The following is an 18768-nucleotide window of genomic DNA, read 5'->3' on the forward strand; positions in this document are numbered from 1 at the left end:
CTTTTCATCTTCAATTATTACTAGTCTTCGCGACTTAGTCATTTTGACCTTGATTTTCAAATTGGCTTACATAGATAAAAATTTTGATAGGTGCTGAATAATTGGCTAAAATTTTCCCTAGCAATCAATAGCTAATACTGTTGATATAGCTTTATAGCTAATATATTTTGGCCATCGAACTTGGCCCAAACAAAAAGCAAGACGCCCCCGAATGGGATGGCAAGATTTCATGAGAGAGGACTTAAAGGAAATTGAAACTTCGTGGAAGGGAATAAACAGTGAACTATCTGAACTATGAAACTTCAAAGAGATTGGAGTGTAGTAGCGCAGCGTATTTATATGCATTTTACCTTTTTACGTCAGCGCTACCTTTTTCTTCTATAAAATCCAAGTTTTAACAAAATAGAAAAAAAATCTAAGCAATAGGCCATTGAAAAAAATCTAGGAAAAATGTAAAGGCCTAGCCTATTATTTGCTGCATTAGGCTATACAGTAAAAGTTTATTTAACAATAAGAAAACTCCATTTTGATAACAGGCAAAATGAAATTTACAGTTGTTTTGGCTGGCCTAATTTGCTAAGTAGGCCTAGAAGGTGGACATACAGTTCAATACATCTTTTTATGCTCTTTCCAATCATAGGCCTACTCATTGCTTCCTTTTTGAACTCCACTTTGAGGACTTAAAGGTGGTGTTAAAATTTGTGTTTTATATGGCTTAGCTAGGCCTAGTTAGAATGAAGACATCACTTGACACATCATATTATGCTCTTATCAAAAAAAAGCCCACTAATTGTATCCTTTGCAGATTTCATCTTAAGCCTTTAAAGGGATACATTGTTCTTTTTAGCTATATATAGAAAATACTTTAGTCCTAACTTAATAATATGATTTGGTAGATATTTACCAATACTTTTTGAAAACTAATTTAAAACAATCATGATTGATAAATGTAGCCTAATGGTGACGGATAAATATACAATCTGATGGATAAATAGCCTATAGCCTATACCTGCTATAAATCTTCAGACTTTCTTAGAAATGTGTAATTTGTTTCTTCCAACTGATTGATTGATGTTTGGCATAAAATAAGGTAAAATTCTACTTTAGCTACTTTTGGCTATTGTGGAAAGAGGTTAGGTTAGGAAAATGAAACTTTCAGGGATGGGTCTACAGGCTAAAGTAGGCCTATGAGTAGCCTACTGTTGTATTAGCTGGAACCTGGGCAACATATTACATAGGGAAGATGCTTAAGAAACTAGTCAAACAGTTTTTTTTTCACTAGAGAATTGAATTGCAAGCCATGGTTTGTCATTGCTTTTACAATATTTAAACTTTTGTTTTTTGGGGTTTAGGCAGAAAAAGGTACCTAGGTTTGGTTATGTATTTAATATATGGTATGCTTTACAACCCCCTCCCCCCACCCCCTAATGTGCAAATATGTAGCCAAAATTTGTTTATAAACTATTATATTTTCATCCTATTTGGTATTATTTCATTAGCACTAACCAAACTTCACTTCTTGTGTGGGTTCCAGCTAATACAACAGTACCAAAGTATGTCCCAGGAAGGTATTTTGAAGTATCTACCTCCACTCCTCCCTCTAGAGAGTAGTGTCTTTTGATGACCTTTAAAATAATTGTGTTGTAAAAGTTAAACCTTGCAAAATAGATCTTCTGCTCAAATAAAGTGCAAAAAAATTGTTTTCAGCTTCACAACTTTGCTCAATCCCAATTTATAAGGTTTTAAAGATATGCAAACACATTTCCTAAATTTTGGAAAAAACATTGTTATGGCTTAAAATTCTAGTCAAATAACAGAATTGCATTTTTAGAACTAAAGCCAGAGAAAAGAAACTGATAACTGAAAATTAAGGTAAAATGTTGTTTTGTCACAACTTTAATAGGTAGGCTTTATACCTTTCATGTAGGGAAATTTCAGGACCCTCTAGAGAGAGAAGGAGTGGAGTTAGATACTTCAAAATACCTTCCTGGGACATACTTTAGCCTGTAGACCCATCCCTGAAAGTTTCATTTTCCTAACATAACTCCTTTCCAAGATAGCCAAAAGTGGCTAAAGTAGAATTTTACCTAAAATAATAAAGAAGAAAGGAGTTGTTTGATTGAAAAATATAATTTTAATCTATAGTATAGACTGCTTAGTCTTGATATATGAGTCAAGCATTATATCTTTAAAAATGAGAGAAGGGACTATTAAGGACTGTTCTAAGGTAGTTTTCAGAATTTCTGGGAACACTTTTTGATATAAGTCTTGAATTGTATATTGTTAGAGCCAGTTAAGTGTCTACTAGCCATAGAGCTTCTTAATAAGCTATTTTTCCACAACTTTTGATTGAAAATTTATTTTCTTTTGAATGAAATGTATGTAGGCCAATTTAATTTAATAGGCATATCTTAGTAGCTTCTATTACTACTGGACACCTACCTGTTATAATCATCCTTAAGGAAAACTATGAAAAATTCTCTAGCAGGGTTAAAAAGAAGGTAAAGGTCTAGATTAGGAGACACATGTTAAGAAAACAGTTTTACTTCATAATTTGCAGAATAAATATAGTTAAAACATTTTGACTGCTGCTCCACTATATTTTACCCCCAACCCCCTCCAATGTGCAAATATATGGCCCAATTTTTATATTGTCCATGCATGTAGCCATGTGGCACTTTTGTTTCAACCTGTCTACCCATAAATGAATCAACTGTGACAAAACCAAGAACCAGAAAATTGCATGGGAAATATATAATTTGGGCTATAAAGTTGCATATTACAGCACTGGTGGTAAAGTATAGCAAAACTACAGTCAAAATGTCTTAACTACAATTGTTTTGAATATTACAGAGTAAGAATTGTTTCTTAACATGTTTCCTTCTCAACAGACCCAATTCTAGACTTATACCCAATTTTCTAACTACCTTAAATTGCATTGACCAGCAAGATAAGACAGAGTTGAACCTCCTGTAGAGAATCTTGCTGGGAGTGTGAGCTTCATCAAGGCCTGACAGCATCCTAATTCAGCTTCCATTCCATATTTGTAAAGGGATAAGGAACAATGTGTTGTTTTAAGGGCTCAAATAGAATTTGCCAAGTCCTTGATTAGGCAGAAGGGCCTCAAAACAGAGATAAACACTGTCAATTTAGACTTTAAGGGTCTAGTGATGTATTCTTTACCTTTTACCATTGATTAGTATATTTAAAAGGAGCTTAAAAAGATCATTGAATGGTGAGTAAACATTTTGCCTAGCAAAGAAATCAAAACAACTGTAAATTAACAGTTGAAACAGATTTAGGATAGGTCTATGTTAAATGCTATTAATCTTTCTGTATTCTTAAATTCAGAGCTATCCCTAAGCCAAACACATAGTATTTGTATAAGAAAAATGGTGTATATGTTACATAATTTCTTGTGTAAATAAGAGGAAGAAAACGGCTAGAAAATAAATAATAAAAAAAAAATATCCTTTTTACTACCATTTTGAGGAGGATTACAATTATTATCCTTTTTTTTGGTCAAGTATCTTAGCTGATATATTTATTGTATTGATTTACCTGTTATCAATATTTTTGCCATTTTCCTTGACTGAATGTCAAAACCAGATCCACCTGGCCCCCACTTGGAAGGGGGCCAGTCTTGGGGAGATGCAATACTCTCCCCTAATCAAGTCCCAAATCCTGCATTGGAAATTGAAACTGAAACATCTGATGATAGCCAAAACAACACCCTGATCACAGTTCAGGAGAGACCAGAAACCAGCACAGTAGAAACTGAGTTCATCACTGTACAGAGAAAATCCAAAAAGGAAGAAGCCATCTACTAGTCCTCTACAGGCTACAAACCATAGAGGCCATTACCAAACCACCCAACCATTCCTAATTCATAGCCCAACCCAACAAACTACAGAGAAATACATCCATGATGGAACAGTTATAAGACTGATTCCAAAATCTCAGGAGACACTATTCTTACCTAAGAACATACAGCAGATGAGATTAATGCTCTTCAAGGCCCTGAGATGCAGTTTCAGCATCAACATAGCTAGAGATGGCTCATTAGAAGTGCCTTTCCCAGAAGCTAACCATGCCAACACAGCTCTGCAGCTAACAACTGTTGGAAGCATCCAGGTGACAACTGAAAAGTGGAAACCTCAGCCAAAAGAAGAAACAACTGTAGTATACAATATATCACGTGAAATCCCTGAAGCTGAACTAAAAGAGGGTTTAATGACAGCCGATGGGGAAGACATTCCAGTTAAGACTATCTACCTCCTAGGTAAACTCCAAGAACACAAACTCCACAACACTCCAAAAACAAGTAGGACTGTAATTTTCAAGTTCGATGGACACCCCCAGATCACCCAACAAATATTTCTATTTGGGCAGCCAAAGGCACATAAAGCATACAAGGACAAACCGATCCAGTGTAAAAAGTGCCATAGACTAGGCCATACCTACAAGCGTTGCAAAACCACAATAAACAAATGCATAGTGTGCCAAGAACAACATAAAAACAATGACTGTAAAGTCCAACCTAAATGTATAAATTACAATGGCCCCCATCAGTCTGACAATAGAAGACTATGTCCTAAATACAGAGAGTGTCTTAACATTATTAGAATGGCAGAATTAAAAAATATACCAATCCTATTTGCTGCCCTACAAGTAAGTAAATACAACCAGCCAGTTATCCCCTCAGAAGCAGTTCCCTACACACCCCTCTCCCCAACCTACATCATGCTTGAGACCCCATGGACACAAAGAACATCTAGAACACCAAAAAAACTCGAATGCCTTCCAGATTCTCTTCCCTATTCCCTGCCCCAGCAAGCACCAGCTCCAGCAACAGCAATAGTCAAGTAAGACCCACAAGCCTACCAGATATCAGGCAAAACTCCAAGCCATTAGCTCCAGTAGCATCAGCCACAAACCAGGCCACAGAATCAATGCCCATCAACACAGCCAAGGCACTCACCAACCTCATAGCCTACACCTTGGCAATTAGTATCCTTTCCCAAGCTAAAATGCCCCAAGGACTTAAGGCAGTCATCATGAGAGAACTAGCCACAAAATACTTCTCTAAAAGCTTAGTAGAGACTGCAGAGCTAGACTTAATCACCATCCTAAATAACCATCAAGCTTACCACTATATGGTCAATGCATAAAGACCAAATCCACAACCATCCATTACAAAACCAGAGCAAAACAACACTAAAGATCCTCCAATGGAACACACGCTCACTTTCAAAAGAAAAGCTAGACCAGCTGCTCATGTATACTAAAGTAAAAGATACACATGCTATATGTCTCCAGGAAACCCACCTTGACCAAAAAAGTACACTATGGGTAGAAGGATATGAGCTCTACAGAAAAGAAAGATCCTCAGGCAGGAAAGGAGGGTGTGTGGCTATCCTTGTAAGGAAAGATGTTAAGCACAACTTCATAATACCAAAGGAATACCCTAATGAGGTTGATGTAGTTGGAGTAAAAATAAGTCTTAAAGATAGAGAAACACTAACAATATACTCCTTTTACAATCCCAATGGTAACCAAGAAGCTAAGGAATTCCTAACAGAAATTGCACCTAAGATTATTCATCAGAAAATAATAATAGCAGGAGACTTCAATGCTCATAGCCCTACTTTGGGAGGAAAGAAAACCAGCAAGGCAGACCAATTTTTAGATAACCTACTAAATGAAGTCCAAGAAATGTCAATAGCTACACCACATGGTATGAATAACTATTACGACTGCAAAACTAACTTTTCTCCACCATTGACCTGCAACTAATTCCAAATAAACTATCTAAATGCTCAAAAGGAAGTACAATCCATCAACTACTAACAGACCACTAGGCCATACTGGTAGAACTGTATATGAAGAAGAAGAGTACACACCAAAATTTAACAATAACAGGACAAACTGGACTAAATTTAAACAAATTCTCAAAAATATTGATTGCATGCCAATTCAAGAAAGCTAAGACGCAGAATTCTGTACCAAAAGACTAACTAATCATCTCAAAGAAGCTGCAGTATCATCAATACCTAGAACTACCAACAAACAATGCATAAACAAATCATCAAAGAAGACATCAAAACCATGGTGGAATGACCATTGTCAAGCCTCATTTACCGCAAAAAGAGATGCAGAAAAGAATTTTAGAAAAAACCCAAACCCCAAAACATACATCCGATTTAAACAAGCCTGCTCAGGACTCAGAAGAGACACGAGAAAGGCAAAATCCCTGACTTGGGTTTCCTACTTGGAAAAGATTGACATATACACACCTGAATCAAAAATACACCAATTCTTAGACAGAATCAAGGGAGCAGGAAAAAAGAAGAATTACATTAAGCATCCCCTACTTGTATCTGGTATCCAACTTGAAGATGATAGCAAAAAAGCTGAAGCACTTGCTGACATCTACCAACAGAAGTTTTCCCACAAAGAAGAGTTAAATAAGCAAATGCACAATGAAAGATTAAATACAGTTTATGAGCTAACACAGCCCTTTAAAACAAATGAATTCCTGCAAGCAGTTAATAAAGTGAATCAAAAAGCAAGCCCAGGTGAAGATGAAACCCATATCTCTGGGATATCAAATGCCCCAAGAAACTTCCAAGAAGCTCTTATACATACGTTTAACCTCTACTACTCACAAGGAGTATTCCCTCAGCAATGAAAACAAGCAATTACAACACCAGTGGCCAAACAAGGGAAACCCAAAGATGACACACATTCATACAGACCAATTGTTTATTTACCAACCGTTAGTAATTTGCTTGAGAGAATACTGTACAACCGTGTCCAGTGGTATGCAGAAACCTATAACATCCTTCCAAATTAGCAAGCTGGATTTAGAGCGTACCATTCAAACATAGACACCATTTTGAAACTTGCGACAGGTGCACAGGAAACTATGAATGAGGGAAAAATACTGGGTGCTATACTGATTGATTTAGAAGGAGCATATGATAATGCACAAAAATATATACTAGGAGAGGCTCCGTGCATGAGGTTTCCCCAAACCACTCAGAAAATTTAGTGATAGCTTTCCATATAATATAAATCTTAAAGTTAAAGCAAATATTACACAATCAAGAAAGAGGTCCATGAACAAGGAATTCCCACAGGGGGACGTAATCATCCTATTATTGTTAATATTGTATACGAGATCATTAAAAATTTACTAAATAAATAGCATTTTTGCATATTACACTGGAACATGGGCAACAGTAGAAACGTTTGCTGAAGTTGCAAATAAACTCCAAACTCTTTCTAATAGCCTCCAGAACTTTTCTACCAACATGAAACTACCCATATCAGTCCCCAAATCAGTGATCATATATTTCCATAATTCACTAAAACTAGGATTACAACCAGTTACCCTAGGAAATTCTACAATCCCAACTACCAGTGCAACTAAATACCTTGGAATAATATTGGACAACAGGCTTACCTTCAAACCTCACAGTGACCATATTATTCCATCATGCATGAAAAAGATGAGACCTATTCAAAGACTATGTGGTGAAGCCTAAGGTAGCATGGATAGATCCCTCCTCAAACTATACACACAGTACATCAGACTAGTAATTGAGTATGGCCTGATTATCTATGGAACTTGCTCAAAACAGCTCTTCAATAAATTAGAATGTGTGCAAAATACAGCAATCCGCCTTGCCACAGGATGTAGAAAAACAACAAAGATTCAAAACCTTCTACAAGAAGGAGGGCTTCCACCTATTGAAAATAGATACAAACTTTTAACCATAAGATACCTGACAAAACTGGAAACAACCCCTCATCATTTCTTATTTCCAGAAGCCAGAGCTAGCCAACTAGAGCCAAAAAATCACCCACTGATGTCAGCAATTATGGCCAGGACACAATACCCCATCAAACTAGAGCATGTTAAAACTAAAATAGCAAAAGATCCACCATGGATATCCATCACCCCAGATGTTAAACTAGGATTCTTCCCCCACAAAAAGGGAGACATTGAATCTCAAACTACAATCCAACATTTTAGACAGTTCCTAAAAAAGGAATATGATGGATATAACCAACTATATGTTGATGGATCACTAAGTGAAGATGGATGTGGAAGTGGGTGTTTTCTAAGAGAGCACAGCCTATGCATTATGAAAAAACATAAGGCAGGGACCAGCATACTAACAGCTGAAGTAGCTGCAATCAATTTGGGCTTAGAGATGCTAATTAAACTGAAATAGAGCAATACACATATGGTAGTATTCTCTGACTCCAAATCTGCTCTCAAGATCCTAACAAACCCTAACTTTGATACACTGGACATAGACTTACATCAAACTAAAGAAAACATTACCAGCCTTGGAAGATTAGGCCGTGATATTAAATTTCAATGTATACCTAGTCACCTGGGTATAGAAAGAAATGAAAAAGCAGACAATATAGCAAAGCAAGGAGCAAAAAGTCAAATGGAACTTATGAAACCTCTAACTATAAGGGACATAACTAGATTGACGACTGAAAACACTACCCAAATTAAAGCCATCAAATCCATCCTCCTTTCCAAACCAGGATGCAATCAGTCCGGTTTCATAGCCTGAGTACAAATACAACTAACTTCGACTTCCATTCTTTTTCACATAAAATTAGGCAGACAAATAGAGAAGTTACCAGAAGCCCATTTTGCAGGTACTGTAAGACCAAAGAAGAAACTCCTGAGCACATACTACTGAAATGTATGATGATGGAAAGAAAATAATTGAATCCCCTTAATTTAAATGTTAAACTAGGACTGAATTCAGACCCACTGACAGATGTAAAAACTTTGACCCAATCTTCAAAAAGAGATTTTTTTATAGATGCTTTCAAACTGTTAAAGAATCTAAACCTGCAACAACATATATAGCAGTCAGTCAATTTATGCTGACTTATTGACTTGGGTAAACCCTACTTCGATTATACCATATTTTTTAACTAATTAGCAAATCTACATGTTTACATATTCATCCATATTTCGAATATTTATAAGCAGTGTTTACAATTATGCCGTTTACTATAATAGTAACGTAATTTTTGCGACTAGTGAATTTACATAAAAAAGCAACATTCTGTTCAGGCGCAAGTGAATTGTCCCAAGAAGAAGGATATGAATTTATCCTGAGAAAAGAAGAAATATTAAGAGATATATAAAGAAGAAATATAAAGACAACAACAACAGCAACCGTACAAGAAAATCGAAATATATTTTCTTGATTATTATCGCTTCTAATCAGTAGTTGTACCAAACATATCCTGCTCAAGTCATCCTCCGGGCTATAGTGTGGTTTTTATCCTTCCCATTTTTTATTTCTGAGTTTTTTATATAATATTTTTGCCATACTTTTTTTTTTTTTATTTTTGTGCTTAAAGATTTTTCAACTTGGCATTTTTCATAAGTCATCCAAAAAAAAACGTCCCCCCAGATCCCAAATCAAATTCCATAGTGAATTTGATCCCAAAAATAAACCAAAAGATAACCCTGAGTCTTATAGGCCCATAATGATTACACCTGTGATGGGGAAAATAATGGAAAAAATGATTTATCACAGACTCCTCTGGTTTGTTGAGAAAAATAACATGATCCCACACACTCAAACTGGATTCAGGAAATACCACTCCTCAACAGATGCTTTCATTTTGCTAACAAATGCAATAAATGAATCTTTCTCAAAAAATAATATCCTAGTGGCAGCTTTCCTAGATTTTGAAGGAGCTTATGACAATGTGAACCACCAAATCCTTTTAAATAAACTTACAAACCTTGGAGTACCTCCTAAGCTAGTATCCTTTATTAAATCCTTCATAGAAGTGCGAAGCTTCATTGTTTGTGTTGGTTCAGCCTCTTCACCCCAAAAGACAATTTCCAAAGGCCTACCTCAGGGAGCAGTCCTCAGTTGCCTCCTTTTTGCCCTATATCTCTGGGACATGAACCTACCCCACACGAATCTACAATATGCTGATGATCTGGTGCTATGGTCATCTGGCAACACCTTTCAGATAGCACAGTCAAATCTGCAAAAGTCACTTTTCCAGTTTGAAAAATTTTCTCAACATTCAGATTTACCCATTGCACCCACCAAGTCAAAAATAATCCAATTTCACCGGAAGCGAAACCATGTTAATGCAAAACTAACTCTAAATAAAACAACTATTCCAGAAGATAATAATATTAATTACCTAGGTCTAATGCTTGACTAAAAACTTAATTTTCACCTCCACATTTCAAACACAATAAAAAAAAGTTATAGAAAAGCAAATAAACTAAAAAGACTTCTTTCCACACCCTGGGGTTGTAAGGAGAAAACCTTACTCCAGTTTTATAAATCACATATAAGACCCCATATTGACTATGGGCTCATTGTCTACGGTGCATGTGCAAAGACCCAGATGCAAAAAATTGAAACAACACAAAATGATATAATACGTCTCATATTTGGTCTTAGGAAACCCACAAGCACCAAGTTTCTGCTTATGGAGAGTGGGTTAACAACAATAAGGGAGAGACGTAGCTTTCTCTTGACAAAACATCTTACAAAAATTGAATCAAATAGCTCACACACATTACATAATTGGTTAAGAAATCCAGCCATGTATAGAGGTATTGCAGATGAGTATGCCAATATTCAAAAGAAGTTTCCTGTACCAGCAAAATCTATTGCACCTACTTTCCCCCAATCCCCTCCATGGAATTGGTCATTTCCCATAATAAATACTGAATTTTCAAAATGGAATAAAGATTTAACCCCCATTGCTTTTGTCCAGAAAAAATTTGCAGAACTTAATACAATGACCTATAAAAATCACTTCCAAATATTTGTTGATGGGTCAAAAATGGATGAGAAAGTTGCAAGTGGTGTTTTCCTTCCTCACCTGAAAATTGCATTGGGAGAGAGATTATTTAATAATTTATCTATAATGTCTGCTGAGTTAAATGCCATAATCATGGCATTAGAACACCTTAAGCAAAACCAACCTTTGATTGAAAATTCGAATAATATTATCATCTATTCCGACTCTTTATCAAGCCTTGAGTTGCTGGCCTCAGCTCCTCAATATAAGTTGGACATTGACACTTATCATTGTCTCAGTACTATTGATAATCTTGCTTAAAGTGGAATAAAAACTTACTTTCAGTACATTCCTAGCCACTCTGGCATAAGTGGTAATCATCAGATTGATGAAATAGCAAAAAATGCTGTAAATATTGACCAGCCAAGTGGGAGACCAATCCCAATTAGAGATATTTACCGATGGAGGTTATCAGATATTAATTTTAATAAGATTAATCCTATCTTTTCCCCCTTTCCCAATAAGTATCTTTCCAAAATTTATCATAGAATTCGTTCTGGAACAAATGGACTAAATTTCCTTCTATTCTCATATAAGCTTTCTAATTCAAGTGGTTCAATTCCCCTGTCCCCTCTTTGCAGGCATTGTAATATGAATAATGAAACAATTGACCATTGCCTATTTGAATGTAATATGCTGACGTCTGCACAACATACCTTGCTTTGTAAACTGTTAAAATACTTCAAACACCACAAAATCCCACTATCAGCCAAGAGCCTAGCCAACTGTACCTGCACACAGAGCATAGAAATCGACATCTATCGTCTTATATTTGAACTCCTAGAGTCGAAAGATCTGCTGAAAGATATCTGAATATATCTAATAATTATGAGGCAATCAAGCCAGTAGCTCTGTAGCCCACAGAGTGAAGCAAAAGGAAAAGGGCTAAATAGTTATACTGAAAAGCCCGCCTGCTGTTAAATAGAAGAAGAAGAAATATTAAGAGATATATAAAGAAGAAATATAAAGACAACAACAACAGCAACCGTACAAGAAAATCAAAATATATTTTCTTGATTATTATCGCTTCTAACCAGTAGTTGTACCAAACATCTACTGCTCAATTCATCCTCAGGGCTATACTGTGGCGTTTATCCTTCGCATAGTATAGTGCAGATGGTTTGATATCATCTATTTTCCCTTTTTATTTTAGTTTTATATTTGTGTTTAAAGCTTTTTCCAATAGGCAATGTTCAGAAGTCCTCCAAAAAAAACGTCCCCCCAGATCCCAAATCAAATTCCATAGTGAAAGATACCCATCCTGGCTGGTCAAGCACATTATCTGAAAATTCTAATGATGGCTCCGATTCGGAGAATAGGACAATGATAACTGTAGGTCCTAATGCAACCATAAATGATGATAATGGGTTTCAAGAGGTCCTCTCTAGAAGCTCTAACAAAAGAAAAAAAATCTCCCCAATTAAAAGCATTTCCCCTCTCCCTGCCCAAGATCCTCCCTCCAAAAACTTACGAATTTACCTTCAAATTACTCCCACTACCCCCTTTGAAATAAAAATGATCACTGCAATAAGAGTTGCAATTTTTAAATTGCTAAAATCAATGTTCTCTCTTAACATTAGCCGTGATGGATCTCTGCTTTTAGCTGTAGAAGATCAGAAATCAGCAGATACAATAATTAACCTTAAATCCCTTCTGAATATCCCAATTATTGCATCTAATTGGAACCCAAAACAATCACCAACAAAAATTGTAGTTTACAATGTTCCCCCAGAGATATCTACTCAGGAGTTAAAAGAAGGCCTCTCAGATAGGGCTGGAAAAACAATCCCAGTTGAGGATGTTACCCAACTTGGAAAACCTAATTCTACTGGCCTAAAAACTAGTAGATCCTTCTTATTCACACTAAAGGATAAAATTGATATCCCAGAAAAATTATTCCTATTTGGGCAAATCAAACCATACCAGGAATACAAACCTAAGCCTATACAGTGTCAGAAGTGTTTCAAACTGGGACACACGACAAACAAATGCAATGAAATTCTCCAAGAGTGTAGTAATTGTAAATCTTTCCATCCTAAAGAGCTGACAACTTGCAAAAACACCCAGCCTACATGCATCAATTGCAAAGGTCCTCATGAATCTACAAATAAATCATTATGCCCTGCATACAAGAAAAGAGCTCTAACACTCCAAATATCAACAGAGAAGGGCATCCCATACCCCTTTGCAGCAATGGAAGCAAATGCTGCCCAACAATACCAAATAAAGCCTGTAATGAAACCAACCAAAACCCCCAAGTCAAATGCCCCAAATGTATCAAGCACCCCATATAAAACAACATCTTCTAAGCCCCCTAGCTCAAATCCCTATCAGAAGGAATCACCAAGCCAGCAAGCCTTGTTTTCCGGTGAGATGAGGCCAGCCTGGCCCTCCCTCCCAAGAAGAAACAAACCAGAAACACTACCCGGAATCACTCCCTTAACCAACAAACAGGATGCACTACCAAAACTGCAATCCCCAAATATATGCTTATTCATTCTAAACTGTAATGCAGTTCAGGCCATGAACATACATCAACTACAGAAAATAAAAATTATTGCAGAATTGGCAAAAATCTACATCCCAGATGATATGCTCATTCAAGCAAAAAAAGATCTTGCTTTACTTTTAACAAAGCTGAACATTGATACACAGTCATATGAAGAATAAATCAACAACACAACATTTATCAATACTCCAATGGAATGTAAGATCACTCACAGACAATAAGCTAAATGAACTAATATCATTTATGAATAATAATTCCATTAATATTGCTTTCCTCCAGGAAACTCATTTAACCCAAAATCAACAAATTAAGTCTCTGGGATACACTATCCTGAGAAAGGATAGATCTTCAGAGAGAAAAGGAGGTGGTGTAGCTTTATTAGTTAATAATAATATAAAATTTTGTGGCATCAATTTTCCAGATTTTGAAAATGATGTTGATGTAATTGGTATAAGTGTTTGGCTGAATAATTTAAAAACCTACATAATAAGCTTTTATAACCCTAATGGCCAAACTTCAGATGCCAAGGATTTCTTTAATTATATAAATAATTCTAATATGTTAAAAAACATCATTATTTGCGGTGATTTCAATGCCCACAGCCTTTTGTGGGGGAATAAACCAGCAAATAAAGCTGGTAAATTTATTGAGCATATGATTTCAAATAATAATTAATTAGCTGTTGCTACCCCTCCAAACCTAAATACATATTTTAACCCCAAAAGTGCCAAATTCTCCACAATTGACCTACAAATTGTGTCTTTGAATTTTTTGAACAAAAATTACATAAATAAAATTGATAGTCTGTGTACAGACCACTTTGCTATAGTTTGCTCCCTAAATGAACCTGCTGAAACTTCTTCTCATACTTCCAAATATATCAACACTAAAGCAAATTGGTCTATTTTCCAAAATAAGCTAAATGATGAAATTACAAGTTTCACCCAAAGTTCATGCATTTCTAACACAACAGTTGACACACATGCTGAAGCCTTGAGATCTTTACTAATAAATACAGCTAATCATGCTATCCCCAGGACAACACCTAAGAAAACATTCCCTAAACAAATTCCTAAAGCATGGTGGACAAATGAGTGCCTAAATAAATGGAAGATAAAAAAGGCAGCTAGGACAGAATTCATAAAAAAACCAACACCTACTACATATTTAAAAAAATTACAAGCAGAATCTAATCTAAAAAGGACTATAATAGATGCTAAATATAAATACTGGAATAATTTTGCAAATAAACTCTCCAGAGAAACGCATGAGCCAATTATACATAAAGTCATAAGCCACATATGTGGGAAAAAGACTTCTCCCAACCCACTCCTGTATGAGCTTATACATAATAATACCCATTATGACAATGATATTGAAAAGGCTAACCTATTTGCAACTCTTTTTGTTAATAAGCTAACATCAAACAATCAAAGCAATCTGTCCACAATTCCTATGAACCCTAGTTACCAACCACGCCCAGGATCGGAGTACATAACTAATCCATTTTCAATCCAGGAATTGAATAATGCAATACATCATATTAGGTCCAAAACTAGCAGCAGCTATGACAATATACACCCTACATGGATAAAGAATCTCACACCTTCATACAAACAAGAACTGCTAAATTGTTATAATCACGCTTGGGCATCGTCTAGGTTCCCCAATATATGGAAATGTTCGTCCCTCCTACCAATCCTAAAGAAAAATAAACCAAAAGATAACCCTGAGTCTTATAGGCCCATAATGATTACACCTGTGATGGGGAAAATAATGGAGAAAATGATTTATCACAGACTCCTCTGGTTTGTTGAGAAAAATAACATGATCCCACACACTCAAACTGGATTCAGGAAATACCACTCCTCAACAGATGCTTTCATTTTGCTAACAAATGCAATAAATGAATCTTTGTCAAAAAATAATATCCTAGTGGCAGCTTTCCTTGATTTTGAAGGAGCATATGACAATGTGAACCACCAAATCCTTTTAAATAAACTTGCAAACCTTGGAGTACCTCCCAAGCTAGTATCCTTTATTAAATCCTTCATAGAAGTGCGAAGTTTCATTGTTTGTGTTGGTTCAGCCTCTTCACCCCAAAAGACAATATCCAAAGGCCTACCTCAGGGAGCAGTCCTCAGTTGCCTCCTATTTGCCCTATATCTCTGGGACATGAACCTACCCCACACGAATCTACAATATGCTGATGATCTGGTGCTATGGTCATCTGGCAACACCTTTCAGATAGCACAGTCAAATCTGCAAAAGTCACTTTTCCAGTTTGAAAAATTCTCTCAACATTCAGATTTACCCATTGCACCCACCAAGTCAAAAATAATCCAATTTCACAGGAAGCGAAACCATGTTAATGCAAAACTAACTCTAAATAAAACAACTATTCCAGAAGATAATAATATTAATTACCTAGGTCTCATGCTTGACCAAAAACTTAATTTCCACCTCCACATTTCAAACACAATAAAAAAATGTTATAGAAAAGCAAATATACTAAAAAGACTTCTTTCCACACGCTGGGGTTGTAAGGAGAAAACCTTACTCCAGTTTTATAAATCACATATAAGACCCCATATTGACTATGGGCTCATTGTCTATGGTGCATGTGCAAAGACCCAGATGCAAAAAATTGAAACAACACAAAATGATATAATACGTCTCATATTTGGTCTTAGGAAACCCACAAGCACCAAGTTTCTGCTTATGGAGAGTGGATTAACAACAATAAGGGAGAGACGTAGCTTTCTCTTGATAAAACATCTTACAAAAATTGAATCAAATAGCTCACACACATTACATAATTGGTTAAGAAATCCAGCCATGTATAGAGGTATAGGTATTGCGGATGAGTATGCCAATATTCAAAAGAAGTTCCCTGTACCAGCAAAGTCTATTGCACCTACTTTCCCCCAATCCCCTCCATGGAATTGGTCATTTCCCATAATAAATACTGAATTTTCAAAATGGAATAAAGATTTAACCCCCATTGCTTTTGTTCAGAAAAAATTTGCAGAACTTAATACATTTACCTATAAAAATCACTTCCAAATATTTGTTGATGGGTCAAAAATGAATGAGAAGGTTGCAAGTGGTGTTTTCCTTCCTCACCTGAAAATTGCAATGGGCGAGAGATTATTTAATAATTTATCTATAATGTCTGCTGAGTTAAATGCCATAATCATGGCATTAGAACACCTTAAGCAAAACCAATCTTTGATTGAAAATTCGAATAATATTATCATTTATTCTGACTCTTTATCAAGTCTTGAGTTGCTGGCCTCAGCTCCTCAATATAAGTTGGACATTGACACTTATCATTGTCTCAGTATTATTGATAATCTTGCTTCAAGTGGCATAAAAACTTACTTTCAGTACATTCCTAGCCACTCTGGCATAAGTGGTAATCATCAGGTTGATGAAATAGCAAAAAATGCTATAAATATTGACCAGCCAAGTGGGAGACCAATCCCAATTAGAGATATTTACCGATGGAGGCTATCAGATATTAATTTTAATAAGATTAATCCTATCCTTTCCCCCTTTCCCAATAAGTATCTTTCTAAAATTTATCATAGAATTCGTTCTGGAAAAAATGGACTAAATTTTCTTGCATTCTCATATAAGTTTTCTAATTCAAGTGGTTCAACTCCCCTGTCCCCTCTTTGCAGGCATTGTAATATGAATAATGAAACAATTGACCATTGCCTATTTGAATGTAATATGCTGACGTCTGCACAACATACCTTGCTTTCTAAACTGTTAAAATACCTCAAACACCACAAAATCCCACTATCAGCCAAGAGCCTAGCCAACTATACCTGCACACAGAGTATAGAAATCGACATCTATCATCTTATATTTGAACTCCTAGAGTCGAAAGATCTCCTGAAAGATATCTGAAAATATCTAATCATTATGAGACAATCAAGCCAATGGCTCTTTAGCCCACAGAGTGAAGCAAAAGGAAAAGAGCTAAATAGTGTCACTAAAAAGCTCACCTGCTGTAAAATAGAAGAAGAAATATTCAAAGATTGGGATACATTGTCAACCCAACCCAGAAAGAAGAGGGGCAAATGATCTGATGTTCAGGACGCACGCCTCGATTCACTACAATTGATTGAGTTTGGGAGGATTGTATTGTTCTTACACTTAGTGAGAGTTCCTGACCTGAAATGTAATTGGTTTATATGTTTATCCTTCTGTGGCAAAAATCTGTTTATGCAACTGAATGAACTACTTACCATCAAAATAGCAATGAAGTCAACAGTCAAAGTTTTTCAACAGGGAAAATATCTGATAGTTTTTAACAGTAAATTGCTCATGCCCATTTTCTTCTCCTTTGAGTGGCATTGTTGAATTGAAAAAAAAATCCTTCAGATTTTGTCTTTTTCAAAGTTTACATATTTTTTTCTTTTTCCTTTAGCCAAAGTCTAGAGCTTTCTTGGTTTTTCCTTACTACAAGGTTTTTTTTTTTAATTAAGGTCAATTTGAGCATAAGTACACAACAAGAGATTATTTCAAAAAAGTAAATTTATTTTCAAAAAGTACATCCTTTACTCTTTTTATTGATATAATTGCCAAGTTTGTTCAAACACTTATTATACGTCTCAATTAATTTAAAAATACCCTTTTGATAAACACTTGCCACCTGCTCCAATAGCCAAGAGTTTACTTTTGTTATCATGTTGTTGTCATCATTGTAACAGTTGCCACTGAGGTGTTGTTTGAGGTGGAGAAACAGATGGTAATCACTTGGTGCAATATCAGGAATGTAGGGTGGGTGGTCTAACACTTCCCAGCCAAAACTGTACAACAAATTGCAGGTCTGACATGCAGTGTGAGGTCTTGCATTGTCATGAAGAAGGTTAATTCCTTTTGTCAGCATGCCATGTCTTTTGCTTTGAATTGCTTGGCATAGCTTTCTGAGGGTTTGGCAGTATGCTTCTGCAGTCATAGTTGTTCCTTGTTGCATGAAGTGGACCAACAAAACACCATGTCTATCCTAAAACACTGATGCCATGATTTTGTGCTGGGACAGAGTCTGTTTGGCATTTACCTTTACAGGGGAGTGTGTGTGTCTCCATTCCATGCTGTGTGGTTTTGATTCAGGTATGATATGCAAAACTCATGTTTTGTATCCAGTTACAATCTGATTAAAAAAGTTGTCACCTTCATTGTGATAATGAGTCAAGAACTTGATTGCACACTCAAAACTTTGGTTTTTGTGGTCCACTGTTAGGAGTTTCAGGACCCAATGGGAGCACAGTTTCTGAAATAGTAAGTTTTCAGAAACAATATTGTAAAGCACTGACCTCAAAACCTTAGGAAATTCATTTGACAGAACAGTTATGGTG

The 18768-nt window shown here is 35.8% G+C and overlaps 2 protein-coding genes across 4 annotated transcripts in view; one reads left to right on the forward strand and one right to left on the reverse strand.

Annotated features, from left to right (window-relative positions):
- The first annotated feature begins 388 nt into the window (after positions 1 to 388).
- The window catches only part of mRpS18C (mitochondrial ribosomal protein S18C), a 29550-nt gene continuing 11170 nt past the window's right edge, over positions 389 to 18768 (forward strand). The window contains exon 1 of one of the 3 annotated variants that reach the window (XM_089087497.1): positions 389 to 452. The gene's annotated coding sequence lies outside the window, so the exon portion shown is untranslated. Of the gene's footprint in view, positions 493 to 17465; positions 17589 to 18768 lie in introns of those variants that run through there. The other 2 variants (XM_089087498.1, XM_089087499.1) reach the window with 2 other exon arrangements.
- LOC148953012 (histone-lysine N-methyltransferase SETMAR-like) lies at positions 17952 to 18368 on the reverse strand. Its single transcript, XM_089087845.1, has one exon. It carries the CDS (start codon positions 18366 to 18368, stop codon positions 17952 to 17954), a length of 417 nt encoding a protein of 138 aa, XP_088943971.1.

The sequence above is a fragment of the Artemia sp. Qi Xiang Cuo genome, chromosome 4, assembly GCF_049724085.1.
Source record: "Artemia sp. Qi Xiang Cuo chromosome 4, ASM4972408v1, whole genome shotgun sequence".
Taxonomy (NCBI): Eukaryota; Metazoa; Arthropoda; class Branchiopoda; order Anostraca; family Artemiidae; genus Artemia; species Artemia sp. Qi Xiang Cuo.

What these genes read in the sequence shown, in the direction of transcription:
- LOC148953012 (XM_089087845.1), bottom strand. Translation starts at nt 18,368, where the DNA reads ATGACTGCAGAAGCATACTGCCAAACCCTCAGAAAGCTATGCCAAGCA.